Source organism: Octodon degus, unplaced genomic scaffold (genome assembly GCF_000260255.1).
Source record: "Octodon degus isolate 3935 unplaced genomic scaffold, OctDeg1.0 scaffold00141, whole genome shotgun sequence".
NCBI classification, from domain to species: Eukaryota; Metazoa; Chordata; class Mammalia; order Rodentia; family Octodontidae; genus Octodon; species Octodon degus.
The window spans coordinates 6838665-6861459 of record NW_004524717.1 but is presented as its reverse complement, the minus strand read 5'-3'; the positions used below and the strand labels follow the sequence as shown (position 1 = coordinate 6861459).

The 22795-nt window shown below is 41.3% G+C and overlaps 1 protein-coding gene across 1 annotated transcript in view; it reads right to left on the bottom strand.

The window, feature by feature from the left end:
- Rasef (RAS and EF-hand domain containing) overlaps window positions 1–22795 on the bottom strand; it is a 58478-nt gene that overhangs the window by 2582 nt on the left and 33101 nt on the right. Inside the window, exons 7-13 of the mRNA XM_023701837.1 lie at window positions 22733–22792; window positions 22349–22486; window positions 22106–22250; window positions 20515–20596; window positions 19293–19407; window positions 14566–14685; window positions 6007–6083 (exon numbers count right to left, since the gene is read on the bottom strand). Coding sequence (XP_023557605.1) covers window positions 6007–6083; window positions 14566–14685; window positions 19293–19407; window positions 20515–20596; window positions 22106–22250; window positions 22349–22486; window positions 22733–22792 — 737 coding nt within the window. The remainder of the gene's footprint in view (window positions 1–6006; window positions 6084–14565; window positions 14686–19292; window positions 19408–20514; window positions 20597–22105; window positions 22251–22348; window positions 22487–22732; window positions 22793–22795) is intronic.

Sequence of the window (22795 nt, the reverse complement as noted above, 5' to 3'; positions counted from 1 at the left end):
AGACAGACTGGCCAAGTAGCTTTTCGGATTAAAGTGCCTGCTTAGGCAGACACAGGGGCTGGTGGGATTGATCCCTGGGCCTGCTGTGCTGGCCCTGGGGCATGCTGAGACAGTGATTGAGACTGGGTGTGATGGCACACACCTGTAATCCCAGCGCTTGGGAGGCTGAATATAGGCAGATCACTAAGTCCAATCTACATAGTGAGACCCTGAAAACCCTGTAGACCCTGCCCTAAATACTGAAAGGAAAAAATAAAAAGATATCTTAGCAAGGAAACAAATGGGAGCTAACTCTCCCTTTAAGATGCTCATAACTGATATGTTTTCACATTTTCCTCACTTACCAGACATCATGTGCATCATGAGATCCAGCCAAGGCTGACAACTGTAAAGGAACTGTACCCACCCAGCAGGGGAAAGGGGGACAGTATCACCTTAAGTATCATACTTCACATATGAGGTAATGCAGTGTCTTGCTTACTTTTCTTTCACTGTTCAGACAAAATACCAGATGCCCAAAATTAAGAAAGGAAAGGCTTATTCACTCATATTTCTTGGAGGTTTCAGTCCGTACTTGGTTGACTCTAAGGCAGGGTGGCACGCGGAAGAGGGCAGCAGTGCATGGCAACAGAAAACAGCAAAAGCAGGAAGAGCAAAGAGGGAGGAGCTGCAAAGAGCAAGCCTCTTTCCCTCCCTTATATTGTATGGAAGTTACCTGCCCCAGGGGGAGTGTAGCACTCATACCCACAACCCCAGCATTAGACCCTGAATCAATCAAAACTTCTAGAAGCCCACCCCATGACTGCATGAGGCTTTGGGGAGAACTTCTAGACACAAAACATAACACATAAAAAAAATAACAACACAGTTTAAGGAAAAGAAAGAGCCAACCTTTGATACCCTAAAACACTCAGTTTAGACATCTGCCTCTGGAACTGTCATATGAACATGCATTGTTCAAACTACTGTGTAGGATGTACCCATGTGTGGGAATCTGTTACAGAGAACAGAAAATTCTACCTGTTATTTTGTTGTTTAACAAATGCCCAGTCTATGCCGGGCTGTGGGGTCCTTACCTAGACAGCCACACGGGAGAGGCAATTGTTTAAGCACTGAAGGATAAGTTGCCTAGGGAGCATCTTCCACCCCAAGTGTGGCAGCATCTACAAATCTTCATGCAGATTCTGGCATGAGAATCTTGAGGTAACAGGAACTTACCTGGGGAAGGGAATCCAGGGACAAGAACAGCGGGATGAAGGCTGAGGCATAGAAGAGCATGGCCATGGCTGGACAGAGGTGGCTGTGTCTACAGACTGTCCTTCGTCCTGGGGAAAGGGGTGGCCAGGCCATGCAGCTCAGGAGCCTGGACTTTGTACCTTAAGTAGGACACCAGTATGTGGTAGAGGGAAAAAAAATAGTAATTGGACTTTCATTTATAAGGATTCCACTGATATCAGGGTAGAGGATGATTGAATAGTGGAGAAGACCTGAGGCAGAAACTTACATACTAACCAAGGTAGGAAATCTGAAGCCTGGGTGAAAGGAGGAGAGGGCTGTGTGAATCACATGAAGTACACAACCATCACTGAGTACACAGAACTCGGAACCCACTTGAGGGATACGGAAGGAAGAGTAGAATGGCACAGTGCCAAGACAGGGTCTGAGTGACCAGGTTTTAGTTCCAATTTTGCTAGATTCTTGACAAAAGCAACAGAAAACAAGGAACAAGGTAAAGACGCAGACAGACATTAGGATTTGGATATATGGAGTCATTCCACTAGTGCAGCTTCCAGTTGGTGACTCAAACTATGCTTGGGTCACTTGTTTGAGGAAACAGTGGTTCCAAATACAGAAGCTGCATATCACCAGCCGGAGGTGATTTCAGAATCCATAGGAATGGAAGATACCAGCAGGGAACAGGTGAGTGAGAGCAAATGGGTCCTGGAGAGACCAGGCCTGCCTGGCAAGCCACCGACTGAGGTAGTCGTGAGTCCTGACTCTGCCGGCTGTGCCACTGATAAAGCTGACTGAATACTCTAATTCCTGAAGTTTGGACCTGCCAAGTGCTATACTAATGACAGCATCCTCATGAGTAACTCAAAACTCTCCCTTCTGGAAAGTCCAGTGACCTTGATTAACTACAAATCACATGGCTGTCAGGCTGTGTATTTTTATCTGTGCCCTCTAATTAAAGTGCAAAGCTTACCTTGTACCTCCCAGATCAGTTATTTTTCTGTCATTGCTGGGACAAAATACCTAACATCCAAAATTAAGGAAAGAAAGATTCATTTAGCTCACAGTTAGTGGAGGTTTCAGTCCATACTCAGCTGGCTCCAAGGCAGACGGGCACATGGCAGAGGGCAGCCATTCATGGAGTAGAAAATAGCATAACCACAAGAGCAAAAGGGAGGAGCAGTGGCAGCAATGGTCACAGAGAGCAAGTCTGTCTCCTTTATATTGCCTTCAGGTTATCTGCCCCAGGCTAGGTATAGCACTCACACCCATAATCCCAGCAACATTTACACCCATAATCCCAGTACTGGATTATGAATTAATCACAACCTCTAGAAGTCTGCTCCATGACTGCATGAGGCTTTCAGGGGACAACCAGACATATTGAACCTCAAAGAGCTAAGTATTTGGTAAGTTTCCATAATAATGAACACATCATCGAACCTGAAAGCAAATACTAAGGGGGAAATTGCACACCTACACCTTTCCTCTGGCCTTCAATGTTCTTTAATCTACCAAAAATGCAGGTATATCCCAATTTAAAGAAATCCAATACAATTCCAAACATCTAAAATGGATTTAACACTGAGGAAATTAAGTGACCTCGCTAAAAACTGGTATGTGCTTACCTGCATTGTTAAAAATATGGACAATTTTCACATACAAACAATAAAACAGCCATGCTTTAAATGATTCAACTGTTCTTGCATTCAGCATTCAACTGGTATATTAGCCTGAGATTTTCATGTTTTTCTCCAGTTTCAGGCTGTTGGCCAACTAAATACCCTTTGGGCTTGAACCTAGTACACAAACAAGCCTGTAGTTCTGGTGACGCAAATTTACTAACAGGGTAATGGTTGAGGCAAATGGCATCCCTGCCCAACAGGGAAACTGCACTTCTAGGAGGACGTTTACCTGGGAGTGAGAGGTTTTCCAAGAAAAGGCAAAGTGGCTCAAGCTATTAACCAAATGCATTACCCACCATTCCAAATCAAATTCCGTTTCTGACAGCATAAAGCCACATGGTCTTCTCATTCCTGTTTTAGGACATTACGGGCAGCACAGCGGACCACACTGAGATCACCCCAGGAGACGTAAATCAAGGCCTTAAGTATTTTACATAATGTGCCATTTTCTAAAGGCTGTGAAACTTCTTAAAATGATTTTTCTACCTGTGGAGACCAGAACTTTTTCATTTAAGACTTCAGTACTTTGAAAAGCAAATCTCAAAGTGAAGAATAAAGCAAAGTCTTCATACATTTGCTTTATTTATGATTTTAATATTCAACACATCACTAACATAATTAGAGATCCAGAATAGGCCATAACGCAGTGGCAATACAAGGAAAGCTCCCACAGGTGGTCCAAAACAAGCTTGTCAATTTCACTGTCTAAAGCTTGAGAAGCAAATATGACCTGAACGCTGCACAGCTCTGCAGCCTTCTTATCAAAATGCCTTTGCACACCAGGTGCTTTCAGTAAATCAAGGCAACCCCGGCGTCTACACTTCCTCATAAACAGGCCCAGCCAGCCTTCCCCAACAGGCCATACAGAAGCAGATGGCAAGGAGGACGTGGGCAGCTCAAGATAACATAGATGCAGAACCGATTCCACACTGTGCCTGCCAACACTTGGAATGCATTGAGCTTTCCTGAGACAACTGACCATTAAATATGATTATTTGGTAGAGTCGTGTGTGTCACTATTGGGAGGAGCTTCAAGGTCATTTTATTCATCCTTCTCCATAACTTTAGTTCCCTTAAGTCAGGAGTTTGTTGCTCACTCCACCGCTGTTTAGGGTTAAAGGATGGACTTTGAGTCTCCCCTTACTAATCTCCCAGGCTGCCCAGACACAGCCAGCAACTATGCAGAGCTCAGGCATAGGGAACACATGGGTTTCAAAACTAGAAGTTTTGTGGATTTTGGAATGTACAGATAGAACTTAGCTGATTATCCCTAATCTACAAATCCAACATCAGAAACAGTGAAAACTTCAAAGCTTCTGAGCCCAGGGGCCTAGCACTGAGCTACATTCTCAGCCATTTTGTTCATTTTGATTTACAGAGAGGTCTTTCTAAGTCACCAGGTTGCCCAGAATGGGCTCAAGCTTGTGATCCTCCTGCTTCAGCCTCCCAGAGTGCTGGGGTCACAGGTGTGCACCACTACCCCCAGCTTCTCTGGTTCTTTTTTGACAAATGTGATATGACTCTATGATTCTACTACTAATCACAGACTAAAAGAAAAAAAAAACCTAGCAATAATTCAGCTGAATCTATAAGGTATGACTATTCGTCTTTTTCTAACTATTGTAAGTTACAGTCAAAGTCGGCAGTGTTTACTGCTTTAAAAAAAGAAGACATTTAGCATGCTTTTAAAAAGGAAGTGCCCATTTATCTTAAAGATGAAAATACTTGAAGATGCCGAGTGCGAGCCAGGACATCCACCAAAGCCTACTACAAACCCAGATCAGTTAGGACACCTCAGGACCTGTTTCTTCACTGGCTCCTGGGAGAGAAGCCACCCAGCCTGGACCCAACATTACCCCCTTTTAACAGGGTCTAGTTCATTTGACCCTGGGACACCAAATCATTCATTGAAAAGCACCATTGAAAATATCCCCAAGGGGCTGGCAAGATAGCTCAGCAGCATAAGTGCTTGCCTGCTAGGTGCAAGGTCAGGAGTTTGATCCTGGTACCCAGAAAATAAAAAAAAAAAAAACTGCCAAGTATTTTAATTCTCAATGTTTAATAGCAGGAGAGGTCAATTATCAGAAGAACTATTTCTATAAAATCTCAATTAGAAAAAAATTAAGCTTCAAATCATGTGTTTGTTTTTTCTTTAACTAGATAGTATCCTGCATTTGATTTATGCATTTTCCCCCTTTGGGGAATGCTATATAATCCATTTGGGCCAGTACAGAGTCATATTTTCATTTGGGGTAGAAAGACCAAGCAAAGCCTTGGCAGGTAATGTCCCAAACTAAGAGCACTCCAAGGATTAAAGAAAAGAATGTTTACACCCAAGTCGGTCAGGGATGCAATTTTCATTCTAACCTATGCCCCCAATGTTATTAGTAATATCACTACCTTAACAATTACCTAGAAATAATCTTGACAGAGTGATGCTAACTGGCATTATATACGATTTGTTTTGGTGGGTTTTTTTTTTCTCCCTTTACCCAGAAAAATGTCACAGTAGACAGTTTTAACTGTCATAGTTCCTGATGTTTACCAAGCTGGTTCCTGGTGAAGAATCACCCGCGTCATCTATTAGCTTGATGGCAACATTTTACTGAAATGTCAGCACTACAGATCCACCTGTCTTTTTTGGCAAGAAAGATAATTTGTGGGTGCTGACGGTGAACAAGCAGCACCACAGTTTCTCTGATGTCCATGTGCATTTGTTTCTCTTACCATGACTGAAAGACAGGACAGTGCTTTCCAACGTATATTCTAGCTGCATGTTATCATCAAGACATTTGACATATGCATTAGCTAAATGAAAATTCATGCCTGTATCTAATGTGCTGAATACTACAAAGACAATACACAATGTATTAATTATTGTAACTCTCCTACGAACCTGTTTTGAAACTCTTTTACTGTTACTGGTATATTTTTCTCTTTAAAATCACAGAAAATCTGGCCAGGGAGATAGCTGAGCAGCATAAGCACCTGCCTGGCAAGCGCAAGGTCCTGAGTTCCATCCCTGATCACACACACACACACGTGCGCACACACACACGTGCGCACACACACACGAGCAAAATCTTACCGAGCAATATGGAGGACAGCTTCCACGATATTGGAACCATCTTTGGCACTTGTTTCACAGAATAATGCTCCATAATTCTGTAGAAAAGAAGCATACATGATTCAGTAAGGCCTTTAGTCAGGCTCCCTAAAATTTTAATTATTAAAATCAATAAATTAAAATATTTTCCTGTTCAGTATGGAGTGTAATAGCCAAGAAATCAAATTTAGCATTTCAATACTTTGAAAATGTCTCAGCACAATCAATCTATGAATGGTTCCAAGTCAGCGGAATTTTATTTTGTGTAAAAGAAGTAAAAACTCATGTTTTAAGATTTTTTTTCCAATAGTCACATGCCTCCTATATCAAATGTTCTCTATTAACTTTACGAGAGATAAAATAACATAGTTTGGGATGGGAGATCCATCATAAGTTTGCTCTTTGCAGCCCTGAAGCCCCATTCTCCTGCACACAACCATCTCTCCTCTTGGAGTCTAGCAGCTAAAGCCTAGGCCCACTTTCTAGTCCTGTGTCATTCAACCCCCCAGCAGTGAGGTATACTGTGAATATATGATCAATGATCCTATTAGTCTTCTGCTTCAGGTCTTCCAAGGACCCTTCCCCTTCCTCTTCGAGTAACATTGAAAGACTTTTTCTACGGAAAACAGGGTCCGGCTTGATATGACTCTGGCCAATCTTCCAGGTTTATCTTCCACCACATCCCCTCACTCACAAAACTCTAAAGTGCCCCAAACTCCCACAGACTTTAGGACTTTTCTACCTGCCCTTTAGGCCACCCTCTACTTCCACCAATCTCTGCACCAGTCTCTAACTTAAATTTTCATTTTAAGGTAACCTTTCCTTGAAATTAATTTCTAACCCTGAAAAGTCCATATCTGGTCTTAAACTCCCCAGTGTACTACAGTTTTGGCATAACACATGTCATAATTGTACTTGATGGAGTTATATTTGTGTGTCTTTGTGTAACAAGCTAGACACTTCCTTTTAATAAAATAGAATTTGGTATACTCCAGAGCTGGGTGTGAGCTAAGTATTTCTCTGTGGGACATGGGAGGATTTTGTGGTTGTTGTGGAACAGGGACAAAGGGAAAAGACTCCACAATGAGGCCTTTACCTAACAGCCCCCAAATCCACAGAATATCTACATGCATTGCAAAATGAGTGTATCTAGTTAGTGTTGAGAATTTCCCACCCAGGAAATGGTATAGGATAAATTCCTATACCAGAGTGCCTTTCAAGGGGGTAAAGCCATGAATTACATTAGCCCCAGTTACATAAGACTGGGGGCAGTGGGCCTGTCCTTACTTTCTACTGTCAATTTGTACTTGAGCATAATAGTAGCTGGTTGCAGCACAGGGCTTTTCCCTGAGGGATGCAGAAAGCAATCCATGTACTTCTCCACTTGGTATGAAAAATGGGAAGACACATGCTCACATGCAGAAGTGGCAAAATGGGACTTTACCCATTTTATGTAATCTCTGTGCTTTGTGTATGTATACTTGAGCACCAGAGAGGGTCTGATAGAACCACACAACTCCAGGATTTGTAAAAAGAACTCTTCCTATCTTTCTGGTAGAAATAGTCCAATTCAGTATAGCGGTACATGAAAAAGAGATTTACAAAATCATGGTTTTCTTAGATGTCTCAAGTAGCTTCTCTTTATTTTCATGCTCTGTAAACAATGAATCACCAAAAGTAAACTCTTAGCATCAGTCATATCAACTTCCATCTGATGCAGACTTCATATAATTTTGCCAAGTTTTCCACCACGGTACCTTGTGTCTTCCAGGGCCCACCTGGGTGCTGGTGTTTGCATGTCCTCTGATATTCTCCAAAACAGTCAGTTTCTACCTTTTGTTGTGTTTCATGATCACTTTTAAGAGTACTATACTTGTTAAATAATTTCTTTATATAAATTCAAAATGGTTTTGCAGATGTCTAGAATATTTTGCAAGTGATGACCTTTGGAGCCTGTCTGTATAGTAGCCTCCAGCTGTGCCTGTCATATGACTGGTGGTGCAAAGCTCCATTGCGTGGGTAAGGTGGCCTCCAGCCGTTCTTTCTTTTTTTTTTCTTTTTTTTTTTTGTGGTACTGGGGATTGAACTCAGGACCTCACACTTGTCCAGCAAGCCCTTATTCTACTGAGATCTCTCCCCATTTCTCTACTTTAATGTGGTACTTTTTCTTTGTAATAAAGGCTAATGAGAGGATATTTTTCAAAAGGCACCAAATGAAATCCTATTTCATTCAAACATTTGCTTACTAATTTAATATCCATTAATGAGTCTTGTAGGAAAATTTATATTATGATGCTCTGCTAAGGATTTTTTTATTGTTTTGTTGTCCTACATTGGTAATTGGAAGTAATCTGTATAAATAATCTATTCATTTATTCAATTTTATATAAACATGGAACCTGTATAACTTTTATTATTTGTGCTATGACAGTATTTTCCTAAATATTCCTACAGTTTGGCTCTTAAATCATTTTGAAATGTCTTTGTTCTCATAATTTTGACATTGTTTAAAAAATTCCATCATTACAAGCTGCTCCAAACCATGTTTTCTATGTCTAAGACATTCTTTTAATCAATTTCTTCTCCATGGAATGCTGGTTCCTTTTATTGCAGAGTATTTAAGAACCATTATCTGTGTGTTAACTTTTTTCATTTTCTTTGTGGTACCCTTCTGGTTGCACAATTTCAGCAGAAAAAAAACTTGTGAAAACATATAGGTCTGTTAACCTGGAAAGCTGTACAAATTACATCTATATTTTTATGTGTATGTATAGTGTAATTATGCTATTTATGATAATGTTGTTCATTCTGTTTTAGAGCTGCCCTCACTCACTTTTTGTTATTTTAAACACAATAAAAAGAAGTTGTGTAATAAAAAAGAGAGTTTTATAAATTTTGGAGGAGGTCAAAAGTAGAAAAGTGTATCAGATTATTCATGCATGCATGATGATGATCCATGGGGGTAAAATACACGCTTTCATAATACAAGAGCTTGTGGGTGGATGAGGGTCATGAAGACGATGACTTTATGTTATCTGGTGAGCCAAAGTTCCTGTGATAGTGAATTGGAGTAAGAATCAACTGATCAAATAGAGGCAATGTAGGCCTTCTGGATTCAGATAATAAAGAAAACAAAAATAGGAGTACATATTTAACTAGTCAAAATATTGTGAAATGGCCACACAACCAAATGGATTGATCCCAAGTTAGAATTATGTTCAAAATATACTGAGGATCTTGCCACGGGTAAAAGGTATTGGACAGAATGCCAGCATTGCCATTTCAAGATGGGGGATTGTAATGAACAAAATGCTATAAAATGCTGTGAAATACACAAAGGCTGAAGTGCTTGTAAGATGTTCTGTATATACTAAAAGCTATGTTCAAAAATTCATCTATTATGACCTCTGACTAGTTGACTGAAAGCATTCACAGATCTGCTGTACTCAGCAGGGATTTCTCACAGTCATAACAGGAATGTAAAAGACTTGTTGAAAAGCAATTGGTCAAAATATGACATAAAAATTTGTGCCCTTGTAAATGTGAAGGCATTTATATGTTATATAACAATAACATTGAGTTGTTATTCCTGTAGTAATAAACATAATTGTAGAGGACCGCCTGAGCAGCTCTCCTTGAAAGAAGAGTGTCTGTCTCCATTTTGACTGAGCCTGACCCTATTTCCTTGTATTATGTACAGAGCTGGCTAGGACTTCTGTTTATCCTTCAATTGGCCTTAAGCAATGTGTATTGGTCTAGCTGAGGTGCTGGTGATAGTCTTCAAAAGTGGCGTGCGTGTTTCTCTGGTAACCGATACCTACTGCTCTTGAATGTGAGTTGGGTCAAGACAGGATGGTAGGGGCTGGGGAGATGGCTCAGTAGGATAAGCGCTTGACTGGCAAAAGCAAGGATCTGAGTTCAATCCCTAGTTCCACTAAAAAAATAAAAATAAAAAAAGACAGGATGGTAGAGCTAATGCTCCATGCTGCCAGCTGGGATAGAGCCTTGAGACAGAAGCAATGACTTCCTGGGGCTTGAAAGACTACATCAAAGCTGAAGCAACAGACTTACCAAAACATTAGATATTATATAATGCAGATTACTCCCTCTGCATATCCTCTCTGCATATCACAGAGGTAAATTTAGGCCACACACCCAGCTCAGCTCACAATGATCACCTACTTCCCACAATTCTCAGTCAATCTTCCTCAAGCCACTCCCCCACAGAATGAAAACCAGGTGAGGCCCTGGGTCGCTCTATCGGTTCCAAAAAGCCATCTTCGTGGCTGGACTTAGAGCCCCTTAACTCCCCGATGATTGAAAATATAATTTAGTGTCTTTATTTTTGCCGTGGGTTGCATTGTAAATAGTAGATTGGAGTCAACTTGATGGTATTCCAATAACATAACTTTGGGATTGTAAATATTGGCTTCTTAGACCAAGACGAGGACCTGGAAGTGTCTCCTACAATAATGATGTTGTGAAGAGATTCAGTGCTCTCATCTCCCAAATCAGAATGTAACATTCAACAACCAGCCTACCAGTTTCCACGTGATGGAACATTTGCTGACAGAGCACAAGTTGACTAGTGTAGGAACTATATCCACAAAGAAAGCAGAAATTCTGAATGAACATTACAATTTCAAAACAGAAATTTGTATAGTACAAACTGTGGATTGCAGAAAGATAATATAGACTACAGAAAGAAAAATTGGCCTAGTACATGGCAAAGAAAAACACACTGGTACTGCCGATGCTAACAATGCATCATGATGGAAATACTGATAGAGAAACCTCAACAAAGTGGAAGCCTGAGACAGAGACCTTCTACAACAAATCCAAGATGGAGCACATATTGTTGATGAAGAATGCAGCAACTATGATGTCACTGGAAACACAAAACATTGGCCAATACTTGTGTTTTACTTGATCCCAAACATGTGTGGTATAAATAGCTTGATAATTTACAAAGAAAATAACAGGTGCAAAATACCACGGAGAAATTTTCTTAGAGAATTGGGCCTGGAGCTCATAAGGGATCATTTATAGCAGAGGAAAATCAAAATGTTTCTGCCCAGGAAACTACACAAAAAAATTGTGGAACACATTGGGAACCTAATGGGTGAAGAGGCAGGAACAGCATCACAAAGACCTACTATGACAACAGTAAAGCTAAAAAGATGTCAACTGTGCCCTACAAGAAAGTATAGAAAAACAAAACATAAGTGTTATCAGTGTAAGCAATACTTGTACATGGAGTAAGCAGCTGTCATGTGTGAAGACTGCCTTGGGCATGACAGTTGAAACAAAGCTGATTTCTACGGCAAACTCTGTATTTACATAGTAGTTCACCGAGGTTATTTTTATGTTAACTATTAGCTTTGTAAACAAATAGCTGATATAAAAATGTGGATTCTAAATGCTATGTAAGCACTCATTACATTTTTGCTATGGTGTTTTATTGATATCTTATTTCCCTGCTAAATACATAATGTGCAATATAGTAGAAATGACCTGATAAAACAGGAACTGGAGAGATGGGATAAGACTACCACATAGAAAGGAAAAGATAAGCATATGTGCTGTCAGTGTAGAGACGTGTGTGGAACATGCAGTTGTCACGTGTGAAGACTGTCTTGGGCGTGACAGTCGAAGCAGGGTTTATTTTTGTAGTAGAATTCCATTGATGTTTTTATTGTATTTCATATTTGAATCTATTTCTGATGTTATCTTTTAGGTTTTGAAAGCAAGTACACAGCTGATGTGAAAATATTTTACACACTCATTATATATTTGATATTCTACTGAAATCTTATTTCCCTGCTAAGCTCATATTGTACACTATAGTAAGAAGCACCTGAGAAAACAGGGAAAAAGAAATGACAAGATTGCCACGTAAGGGGCCAGGGAGATGGCCTTGCCTGGCAAGTGCAAGGGCCTGAGTTCAATCCCCGGTTCTGCAAAAGAAAAGAAAAGACTGCCACATAAAGCAAGAAAGCTAAGCACACGTGTTGTCAGTATAGAGACAATACTTGGAACATGCAGTTCTCATGTGTGAAGACTGTCAGGTGTGAGAGTTGAAGCAAAGCTTATTTTTGTGGTAGAGTTCCATTGGTATTTTCATTGTAGCTGACACAGGAATTTATTGATGTTATCTTTTAGATTTTGTATGCAAGTATACAGCTGATGTGAAATTATTGCTGTTTATTCTAAATATACAACATATATTAAGAATTTGATACTTTATTTCATTGATATTATATGTTCCTAGGGCCAGCCAAATAGCTCAGCAGATTAAAGCGCCTGCACGCATGGGGTTTGATCCCCGGGCCTGCCGTGCTGGCCCTGCCCCCACCCCCGGGGTGTGCTGAGATGGCAATTGAGACTGGGATGGTGGCTCATGCCTACAATCCCAGCTTTTGGGAGGCTGTAAGCAGGCAAATCACTATGAGCCTGGTCTATTTGTGAGACCCTGAACACCCTGTAGACCCTTCCCTAAAAAAAAAAAAAAAAAAAAAGATATTTTATGTTTCTGTTAACTAAACACTGTATAATATAATAAATTCCTAACAAAAGAAGACCACTAGATGTCAGGTAAATCTGGGGAAAAAGCCAGGAAAGCACAACATCTGTGTTCTCAGTGTGAGTGACAGGTGTGTACGGGATGTGCTGCTGCCCTGTGTGTGGGCTGCCTCAGGTGTGAACAGTGAAAGGTTTCTGTTTTGGAAAATGCTATTGGGATTATCACTGTAGTTCATTGTTATGGTTTGTATCTAGATGTCTCCACACAGCCTCAAGCACTTTTCGATGGGGTTTAGTCTGCTGTAACTGGATCTAGCCTGTGTACCAAGTCTGAAAAAGAACAGTAAAATTAATCCCATTCATGGTTTAATGCTGGGATTAAGGGTGCTGGGATTAAGGGTGGCTAGATCAGTCCACTGATTAGATTGGAATCCTAATCCCAGCAGTTTGGATGACATAAAAGGGACAGAAAGAGGCTTATCTCCTCTTCCTCTCTTGTTGCTTTTGCTGACTTCTGCCACCATGAGCTGCCACCATGAACAGGGCCATGTGCCACCCTGCCTTGGAGCCAGCCCACTATGGACTGATACTCCTACAAACTGTGAGCTAAAGGAAACTTTTCTCCTTTTAACTTTGGATATCAGCTATTTTGTCCCAGGAACAAGAGAGAAAAGTAACTAAGATCTTCCTATAATAATTTACTTGCGCTGTTTTCAGACTTCATACACCAAAAAATTTTGATGTTTAATAAAAAAATAGATGTTAAAAATTCAATACTTAATTTTTGTGATTTTTTTTCCTGTTGAATATTCCTTGCTTAATATAATAAAACTCATACTGAGAATGAGTAATTCATCATAGCAAGATTCTAAAGAATAAACGCGGGCCTCCCAGATCCATGTCTTGTGCCGTGATTACCAAATTAGTCAACGCTGAAGGAACAAATCTTTCGAACTCTGAGCAGCAAGAAAACTGGCAGGCAGCCAAGAATTCCAGCTCTGGGGGCTCATGAGGGACATTCTGTCACGTGGACCCCCCGAGTAAGCATCTGTCTCCCGCGGACAGCGCATTACACAGTCGCGAGAACCACCTGCTCTTTTCTTTGGCCTGCTCAGTGTGTCAGGAGATGTACGTCACACAATGCCAACACCTAAGCACCTGCGTTACACAGTTTCAAAGATGTGCACATTTGTTTGGTAGGTCTAACACTGGAGACAACGTTTTCTAACTGCAGACAGTAACAGTGAACAATAAGACAGCCACATTTTAAAATTCATGTTAAAACTCTGATACATTTGCTGCTGAGTCCTTTCCTGGTCCTGACACCAAACACCAATATCAACATTAAATTTGTGTGGTACAGCGAGGTAAATCTGAATTCCTTGTACAGGTGAGACAAGCTACGAGAGGGCCACAGAGCACACTAGCACAGGGACAGTGACAGAAGGGAAGCACTGACCACAGTAGCAATCTGCACAGGAATAAACTTAATCCCCTATATAAATGTATAACCAAAAGTGCATTTCAACTAAGTACAAATTCCAGCTAAGTACAGATCCTTTAAAAGAATATACAAAAGAAGGCTTTCGAGTCCCTCCACTGAGATGAGGCACTATTCCATCTCCTACCCCTTGGCATGGGAACCTCCTGAAACCAGCTCATCTTTCCAAGATAGAACCTATTCTCTAGGTTCCAGGGCCAGAAGAGGGCTCCAGGGCAGTGTGAGAGGGTAGAGCAAAGGCAGCAAGATGACTTGAGCTCATCTCTGCCAGTGATACTCAGTCCAGGGAAGGATGCCGCTGCTTTTTCTTTGAGGAACCTGCTTCTTGCTTATTCTTTACTTACACCGTGCAGGAGATGGGGCACTGCACTCTCCAGGAAAAGCAGGACACGGTCCCTGGAGACGTGGTGAGGGTAGCCAGAGAGCCTCTTAATCACAGGAAGGTAAAAGTGCAGGCTGCTGATTCCAAAGACACTCAAGCTCTCTGTCCTCTCCCACCTCAGACCCTTTGTTCTTACCCTGGCCAGATTTTCTCCAAAAAGCCTCGGCACACATTTCTGTCCCTCCGAAGCAGCAGTGTCACGCAGATCAGACTTGTTTCCAACCAACATGATAGGAACAATCTGGGGAGATGCATCCTACCATGAAGAGAAAAATCTGGCATGGATCAAGCATTGGACAAATTACGGTGACGACAATGCTGATGGCAACAGCAATAGCAGCAGCTGCCACCAGCCCAGGTATCCTTGAGTGTCAAACAATGCATGCAGTTTGCAGAGTAAAAGTGTATAAATGCAGAAACATTTTCCTTGCACTCATAATCAATATAAATCCTATTTCAGAGACACAAATGAGGATTTATTATCCCTGTCCAGGTCTTACTGCCAATTATAATATTATACATATTCATATTATATTTAAGATATTATCATTAAACCCCAAAATATTTCTAAATATGGCTATATATTTTTTCCTACTTACAGGTGAGAAAACTGAAACTCAGAGAGGTTACATAAGACCCTCTAAGAGCCAAGGTCCCGTTATACAATGTCCCATCCTTGGGTTAGTGAAAAGGGTCAAAGGAACTCGGTGTAATTAGTTAAATAGCAAAAGAACTATGCACCCGATAATTACTTGCTGTTAGCAGGAGGAGCACTACATACCAACAGCAACTTTAAAAGCTTAATTACAACAGCACATTTGGCTGGAGTGGCCACAAAATTTTCTGCAAGTCTCACTTCAAACAATGCTGATTACAAGTGTGCTTCATTAAGCCAGGTGCAAAACCAAAACAATTCTTCAGCTGTCACACAATGAAACTAATTCCAAACTTCCACACTCACTACTCTACAACAAAAGCAAAATCTGAAAGTCTTACGGAAATAGTTTGAAAATAGTTTCTTATATGAGAAAAAACAAGTGCTAATCATCTGGAGGAATAGATTTCAAAGCTAATTGTCCTAGATCAACATATGTTGTGTCACGCTACTGCAGCATTCACCAAGGCAAGGCTCACGACACTTCAGGGGTGACCAGAGCTAAGGCTGGGCTCCTGTCACACCTGCCAGCTGACCCTCACTGCAAGTCCATGACCAGCCTCTTCAGGTGCCTCCCTCATCTATAGGATGGAAGGGGCTAAAAGGCCCTTTCTACCGGGGAGACAGTGATGAGGACAAAAGAAGATAAGCCGACCATGCAGAAAAACAAGGTTCTCCTTCCCAATCAAGAAAGCAAACTGTCTCATTGCTATTTGCTTATCAATAAAATTATGGGGAAAAAAACTAACAGCTGAAAAAAATACATGCTAAATTTTTTGATATAATATGTTGCTTATGCAGAATATACATCTATAAGAAACTATCAAAACTTTTTCCAAAGTAAGATTATTCCTTTACACTATCATTAAGTAGGAGTGTTCCTGTAATCTAACATCATTGCTGTTCGGGTGAACATTTAGTTTTAATCATTCTAATGAATACATAAAGTACAATATTATAGTTTTAATTTATATTTTCAATGATAACTCTGTTCAGTGCTTTTCACTGAACTTAACTAAAACCTTTCCTTGTTTTTATAAGTTTAGTTAATTCCTTACCATTGAGATGTTATAATTTTTCATATAGTGTTGAAATAAATTAATTGTCAAACAAAAAAAAAAGAAAGCAGACTTCAAAATGGTTAGGATAGATATATAGTTAGACTCTCTTAATGAATAGAGGGATTTGTTCTAATAGTGTTTGTAAATAGGATATCATGTCTGCATCTTGTGCAGCAAATAACCACTAGGAAAAACGTATGCAATGTGTTAATTATTGAAACTGTCCTACCAATTTGATTTGAAACTGTCTCATTGCTGTTTTTCAATAAAATTATGGGGAGAAAAAAAGAGAGCAGACTCCTGATATCCACATGTGGAACTTACTCTCTGTCTAAAAGTATCCGGATGCTCATTCAGTTTGGTGATACACTGATACAGGAACAAAGTGTGGGCCGTAAAATGAAATTATATTTAACTTCCTTCATCTTCAGACAGAGCTTTTTACTGAAGGCCTCAGAAGATAGTGAAAGCAAAGGGGGAGAGAGAGAAAAGCCCTCCCCAAAACTTGCTGCTGCCTCCCTTTCTATGCTCAGGAACTGTGCTCCTGGGGAATCTCCTCAGGACCACCCGGGATATCACTAATCAGATATTTACTTGAACTGTCTGAGAAGTTGAGCATTTAAACGGCTTCCCTAAGCCACACAGGGGCAGTCTGATGCCTCCCTCAAGTCTTGGTTTACACATGTCCTTTGGGTGCATCTGCCCAACCACACAAATGAAGACTGCAGTCCATTCCTGTATCACAGGGGCCTGCACTTGCATTCTTGCTGCCTCTCTAGCTTGCCCCATCTTTATGCTTGTTGTTTGCTGTCGGTTTCCCCCACTAGAACACAAGCTCCAGGATGACCAAGCACTTTACGTCCATGACACATAAACCCCAACCACCAAGAAGAGTAAGTACTTAGAGCAGAAAAGCAAAGTATCTTTATTCTTGAGGTTCTGGGAATCAAACCTAGGGTGTAAACTACTGAACTACCTCCTCTGGCCTTGATTTAAAAGGTTATTTGAGACAAGTTCTCCCTGCATTGTCCAATTGGAACCTGAACCTGCAATCCTTATGCTTCATTCTCCCTAAGGGCTGGGATTACAGGTATATAGATATTTTTGCATGTGTAAAAGTCAGAAAGAAATCTCAAGCTTCTCTGTTCAGCTTTTACCTAAATATTCAATGTGCAAATTTTTCAGTAAAGGTAAGAAATGGCCATAATTTGATTTTATCTACAATTTTATAAGATTTTATAAGAGGGTAGTTTTCAATCAAAATATACCACACTTTACAATCCTCTGGCCCATTTCTTTCTTTCTTTTTAAAAAAAATGTATGTGGCACAAGATCTCACTACACAGCTTGGATTCATAGTGTTCCTCCTATTTTCAGCCTCCCCAGTGCTTTGATTACAGGCATAAGGCACTATGACCAGACTCCGCAGCTGGTTCAGCAGGCCTGAGGATGGGGCTGGTACAGTATGCAATACTGGGGATCGCACCCCAGCCCCTGCACTTGCCTATGCAGGCGCTTTAGTCCCCTAAGCTATCTCACTGGCCCCCTCTGGCCTATTTCAACGACAAGACCATTCTCTTGCACCCAATTTCTGGTGGCCACAGAAATGGTCTTTGTAGGATTGCCTCAAATTAGAGCCACAAAGAAGTTGCTGGATGAGTTCTTCCAAAGCACAAGTCCATACCCCACAGGGTCTACTTCTCATTAACAAATTGAATAATTCACCTTGAATAATTTTATTCCTCCAGAGCCTCTGAGAAATGGGACCAATGGCCGAAAGGGTTACAGGCCATGTGCAGTTAGTTGCTTATCAATAGCTGGCTATGGGCCACTTGACATCAGGACTATTTTACAATGTCTGATGCTATCTTTCTTGAGCATAATCTAAAGATTTAAAAAGAAGACTAAGGATGAAACTTTAATAGTAAAAAGGTTTTATGAGTTCTGCTTGTTCTTGGGCAGCTGCCTCTCCCATATACAGGAACAGCACTCCAGAACTCGTTTTTCATCAAAGGCATCCTCTATTAACCAGCTACTCACTCTGGGTGAGTAGGAAGGTCCAACTTTCTCCCTCATTCTACCCCAACTCCTAAACAAATACTACAGACAAGTGCCCTATGCCCTCTGTCCCTTGGGTGTCTCTTTCTAAGTAAAAGTGTTCTGGACTTTCCTTTCTCAGATGTTAGAGAGATGAATGTAACATGTAAAATTTTTGAAGTACTAAAAATGTGAAATGTTTTCATTGCATGTATAAAGATTTGGTAGACTAAAGGCTTTATTTATGTATCATTGTCGAAATCTTACTGCCAATAGAAATCAATCATTTCTCTTATTATGTCAGTTAGAGAACATTAATTCCAGAAGCTCATTTGAGACCAGCAAGGAATCAGGTCCATTTGGCCACTACAGCAATTTGATATCTGCTTTATGTTATCAAATAAATATGTACCTGAAAAGTCCTACTAGCTACTAGTTTACCAGGTGGTCTACTGCATCATGCCTTGAAGTATACTTTTGTATTCATTAATAACTGTTGATAGCCCATGAAATGGAGTCATCTCATTTTCTACTTTTAAAATTGCTTCCATTAAGCCAAATAATGTGAAAACATCCAATGAAGACACCACAGACACTACCCCATATGTTAAAAGTGACAACTGACATTTCGGAGGGATCTTGTGATGTGTGAAGATCTTGCATTGTGGCTAGAAGACTAGTAGGAAGACAGCTGTGTAGCATCTGGGCCTGCGCCCATGCTAGCTTGCAGATGCTGGATCCAGGAAGCCCCTCCCCACACCTGACCACACCCCCTACCCATAGCATCTCTCTGTTGACCAAGGCTGTCATTTCTTGCATTTCCTGCCTTTTCACTTCATTGCATGAGGTCTGCTCCTAGTTAGGAGAACCCAGAAGCTCTATTTTCAGAAGCTCCATTCCCAGAAGCTACCCTTGCTTGTAACCTTGGTTTAAGAGAACCTGTGTAGCTCTCATGGAAGACAGCGAGCCTGCCAAGTGCCACAAGGAGCACCATTCTCTGACAGTTCATGCTGGTGGCTTCTCATCATGGTCATGCCGACTGACAGAACTTCCTGGGACAGGCCGTGACTCCCTCAGGTCATTCTCTGGTTCTTCACTTTGCCTCCTTACCTCAATCATAGTCAACCATTCTCGTACGTTAAGAAAGCTTCTCTCACAGGTAATATCATACAGCAGCAGAACGCCACTTGCTTTTCTAAAGTAAGACTTGGAAATAATTCCGAACCTGGAAGGAGAACAGTATGCCGTCACTACACCAGCTGGGTGCTGCCTCTTTCTTCGTCTCCTTTATGCTCACTTTTTCCTCATGGTATTTCAGCCCCAGCTGAGAAGCCTCTGATAGTATGTTGCTGTGAAACATCCCTTGCCAAGGCTTCAAACAGCCCAGTAAGGGGAACAGGACAAAAATCTGGCTGAGTGATTTAGAATAGCCTATCACTTTCTCCATCTAACAATTCCAAGAATGGCTAACAACCCCAAAACCACAGTGAAAGCATAATTTTAAAATATTCCAGCCTCATTAACAAGCTACTAGAACCCACATGTGGGCTCAGAGGAGGCAGGAAGGAGACGCTGAGGGAGACACTGTAGGGCAAATGGCAGGGAGTGGTAGAGGTGGAAGAACGCAGGCCATCACCACATGCCAGATGTGTTGCACCCATGGGAGGGGTCTCAGTGGGACACAACATACTCGCATATTCCAGTCCTCACTTTATTGTGATGTTTTTCATAGCCATTTCAACTAGGACCATGTCAACCACAGGTCATTTAAAATGCTGGAGCTTCTAGTCTGCTAGAGCCCATTAGCCCTACAAAGCAGGCATTTGTGTCTGTTCATTCACCACTGAATTTCAACAGCTAAATAGCACCTGGTACAGAGGGAAGCACCCCCACTTTCTCAACAACTAAGTAGATTATGTCCCCAAGGAGTTAGCAGGAAAGGGTATCATCACTGGATGTGATTCTGCTGTTTAGTTGGTGTTTCTTCTCTTGAGCCAAGCAATGCTGGCGGGTTCTTATCTCCAATATCTGTGATGCACAGCTAAGCAGACCTCACACTTGTCACTGCTTCTGGTGTGTTTCTTCGCCAAAATCCCTTGTTAGGAAAGTGCACCCTCTTCTTCTTTAAAGAAGCCTAAAGACCTTCTTCTCACACACTGACCACATATTTAAAAAAGGAGCAGATGTGGAAAATCAGTAAGCACTCATGAGATTATAGTTTTGGATATTTCCATGGCATATTAATGCTCCATGGCTATAAAGAACATCATGCATTCTGCTAGGATGTCCTTATAAACCTAAGAAGAACCCAATCAATCATGAAAATACTTGCCTCTCCAGCCCTGCTGTATCCCAGAGCTGCAGAACTGTTTCCTCTCCATCTACAATGAGGGTTTTCATTTTACAATCGACACCTGAAAAGGAATATGAGAGTAGAGAAAATAATTGCATTAGCTTGTTACTTTCCAATGGCCTTGGATGAGAGAAAAGCCAACAAGCAAAAGTTTTGGTAGAAAAGAATGAACGCAGCCTTCATGGAGAGCAACTTTTGGCATAAAGCAAGCCTCACTAACAAGCCACCAGAACCCACATTGGGCTCAGAGGAGGCAGGAAGGAGATGCTGAAGGAGACACTGTAGGGCAAATGGCAGGGAATGGTAGAGGTGGAAGAACCTTGGCATCTCCTTCCTGCCTCCTCTGAGCCCACATGTAGGTTCTGGTGACTTGTTAATGAGGCTCACTGTATGACAATTGTGATGCTAAGAATGAAGCAGACCACATGCAGGCACACAGCTGCATCCTGTGCCACTCAGCAGACATGGGGAAGGCCTTAATCTATGGAAAGGGAAGCCCGTGTCCTATTTGCCCAGATGAAGACATGAAATCAGTCATATTTATATGGGGGGAGTATGCACATAAGATTGTAAGTGTGTGTGTATAAATAAAGGCATATATATGTGTGCACACTGTGCATATATATGTATGCTTAGCACATTGTGAATGTACACACATATGCACGTGTCTGTATATATACACATGTGTGTATGCGTTTTGTGTGACATGTGTGTGTGTGTGTGTGTGTGTGTGTGTGTGTTTAAAAATGTCATGGTCTCTAGCAACTAAACCAAATACTGCAATCTTTTAGAAATTAAGTTGAAGTGAACTTAGTGAACTTTCAGCTTTGTTATCTCAAGGCGCATATCAGAGAACCATAAACTTATACAGTCTGTGACTGTGAAGAGGTCAGTAAGTCTGCCATAGCACTTCTGGTTAATCAAAGTAATAGATCTTTACATTAAAAAATGAGACAATTTAGCTATCTTTGATTCCTTTTACTAATATAAAAATTGGGAAAAGAAAGGTATTCATTCTCTTGCTTTGTTGTAAGATGCAGAACACAGGAAGGGATGGTCTGCCTGATTCTACCCTAATGACAAACTGTCCATCGGTATCATCGTTATCATCACAGGCATGTTCGCAGATCCGGTGTCATAGCCACCCAGTGTTGACCTGCACCTCTTTCCAAAGCAGTTGCTACTCCTTCCCACTAGGATGTGAGCTGCATGCAAAATGGGATTTTAGTTGGCTTTCTTCACTTGTACCCTTACACCTACTACAGTATCTGGCTCTGAGTAGGAATCTGGAAATACAGGCTGAATGAGTGTAACATGTCAGGATCTTGAGGTGCTTTAGCCAGTCTGACCTGCTAAGCAGATACCTACGTCCTCTGTTAGTTTTTCTGTACTACCATTAGGCATTAGCCAAACAGAAAAGGCTTGTTCTATAGACAAGGACATACGTACTCATCTATTGACCTGAATACACACCAACCAAGATTGGTGTCTGTGTAAATGGTCCCTAAAGGAAAAAATTCAAGCTAAAGAGGGTCATTTTCCCATTATCAAACTGAAAGAAGAGCCATACCTATGGTGGTACTTATATCTCCTTGAAATTCATTCTTGCAAAATCTCATGAGGAAGCTGGTCTTCCCTACGGCAGCATCCCCAGCAAGTACAATCCTGTACACGCTCCGTGACCTGGGAGCTTTGGGGTTCTTGCTCTCCTTGTCCTGCAGGGAAAGCCACAGTGGGCAGTCATACGAGTGCCAGTTTCCTCCAGCCCAGGGGAGCAGAGCTCAGGAGCAGAGGTGTTTCCAGAGATGCCCACCTGAGATGGGAGAGCAGAGATGAGCTTCCTGGAGGGGGTGGCAGCACTGCCTTTGCTGACACACCGAGGGGGCTTCCGGCCAACAATGGAAGCCACACCTTTGGTACCATATGTTTCTTCATCCCATATACAGGAAGCCTGTTTTAAAAAGCCAGCAGTTAACACAGAGTCTCATTACATGTTTACTCATGGATCCAACAGAAGAAAACTATGCAGCTGCATCTACAGTAAATGCTGTTATGAGAGAAGCCCTGTATGGCAAATTTACTGCGGAAACGTCACGTTTATGATCTCTACAACAGATTCTCATGAGAGTCACAAGTCAAACATGTGGATAACTTCAAGCAATGTAGGCCTCTGAGGTTCAGTGGCTTCAGGACGTACATCTGTGTCAGAAGCGTCGTCCCATGAACTCTCCTGCCCCCCATGTGAGCACTGAAACTCCTT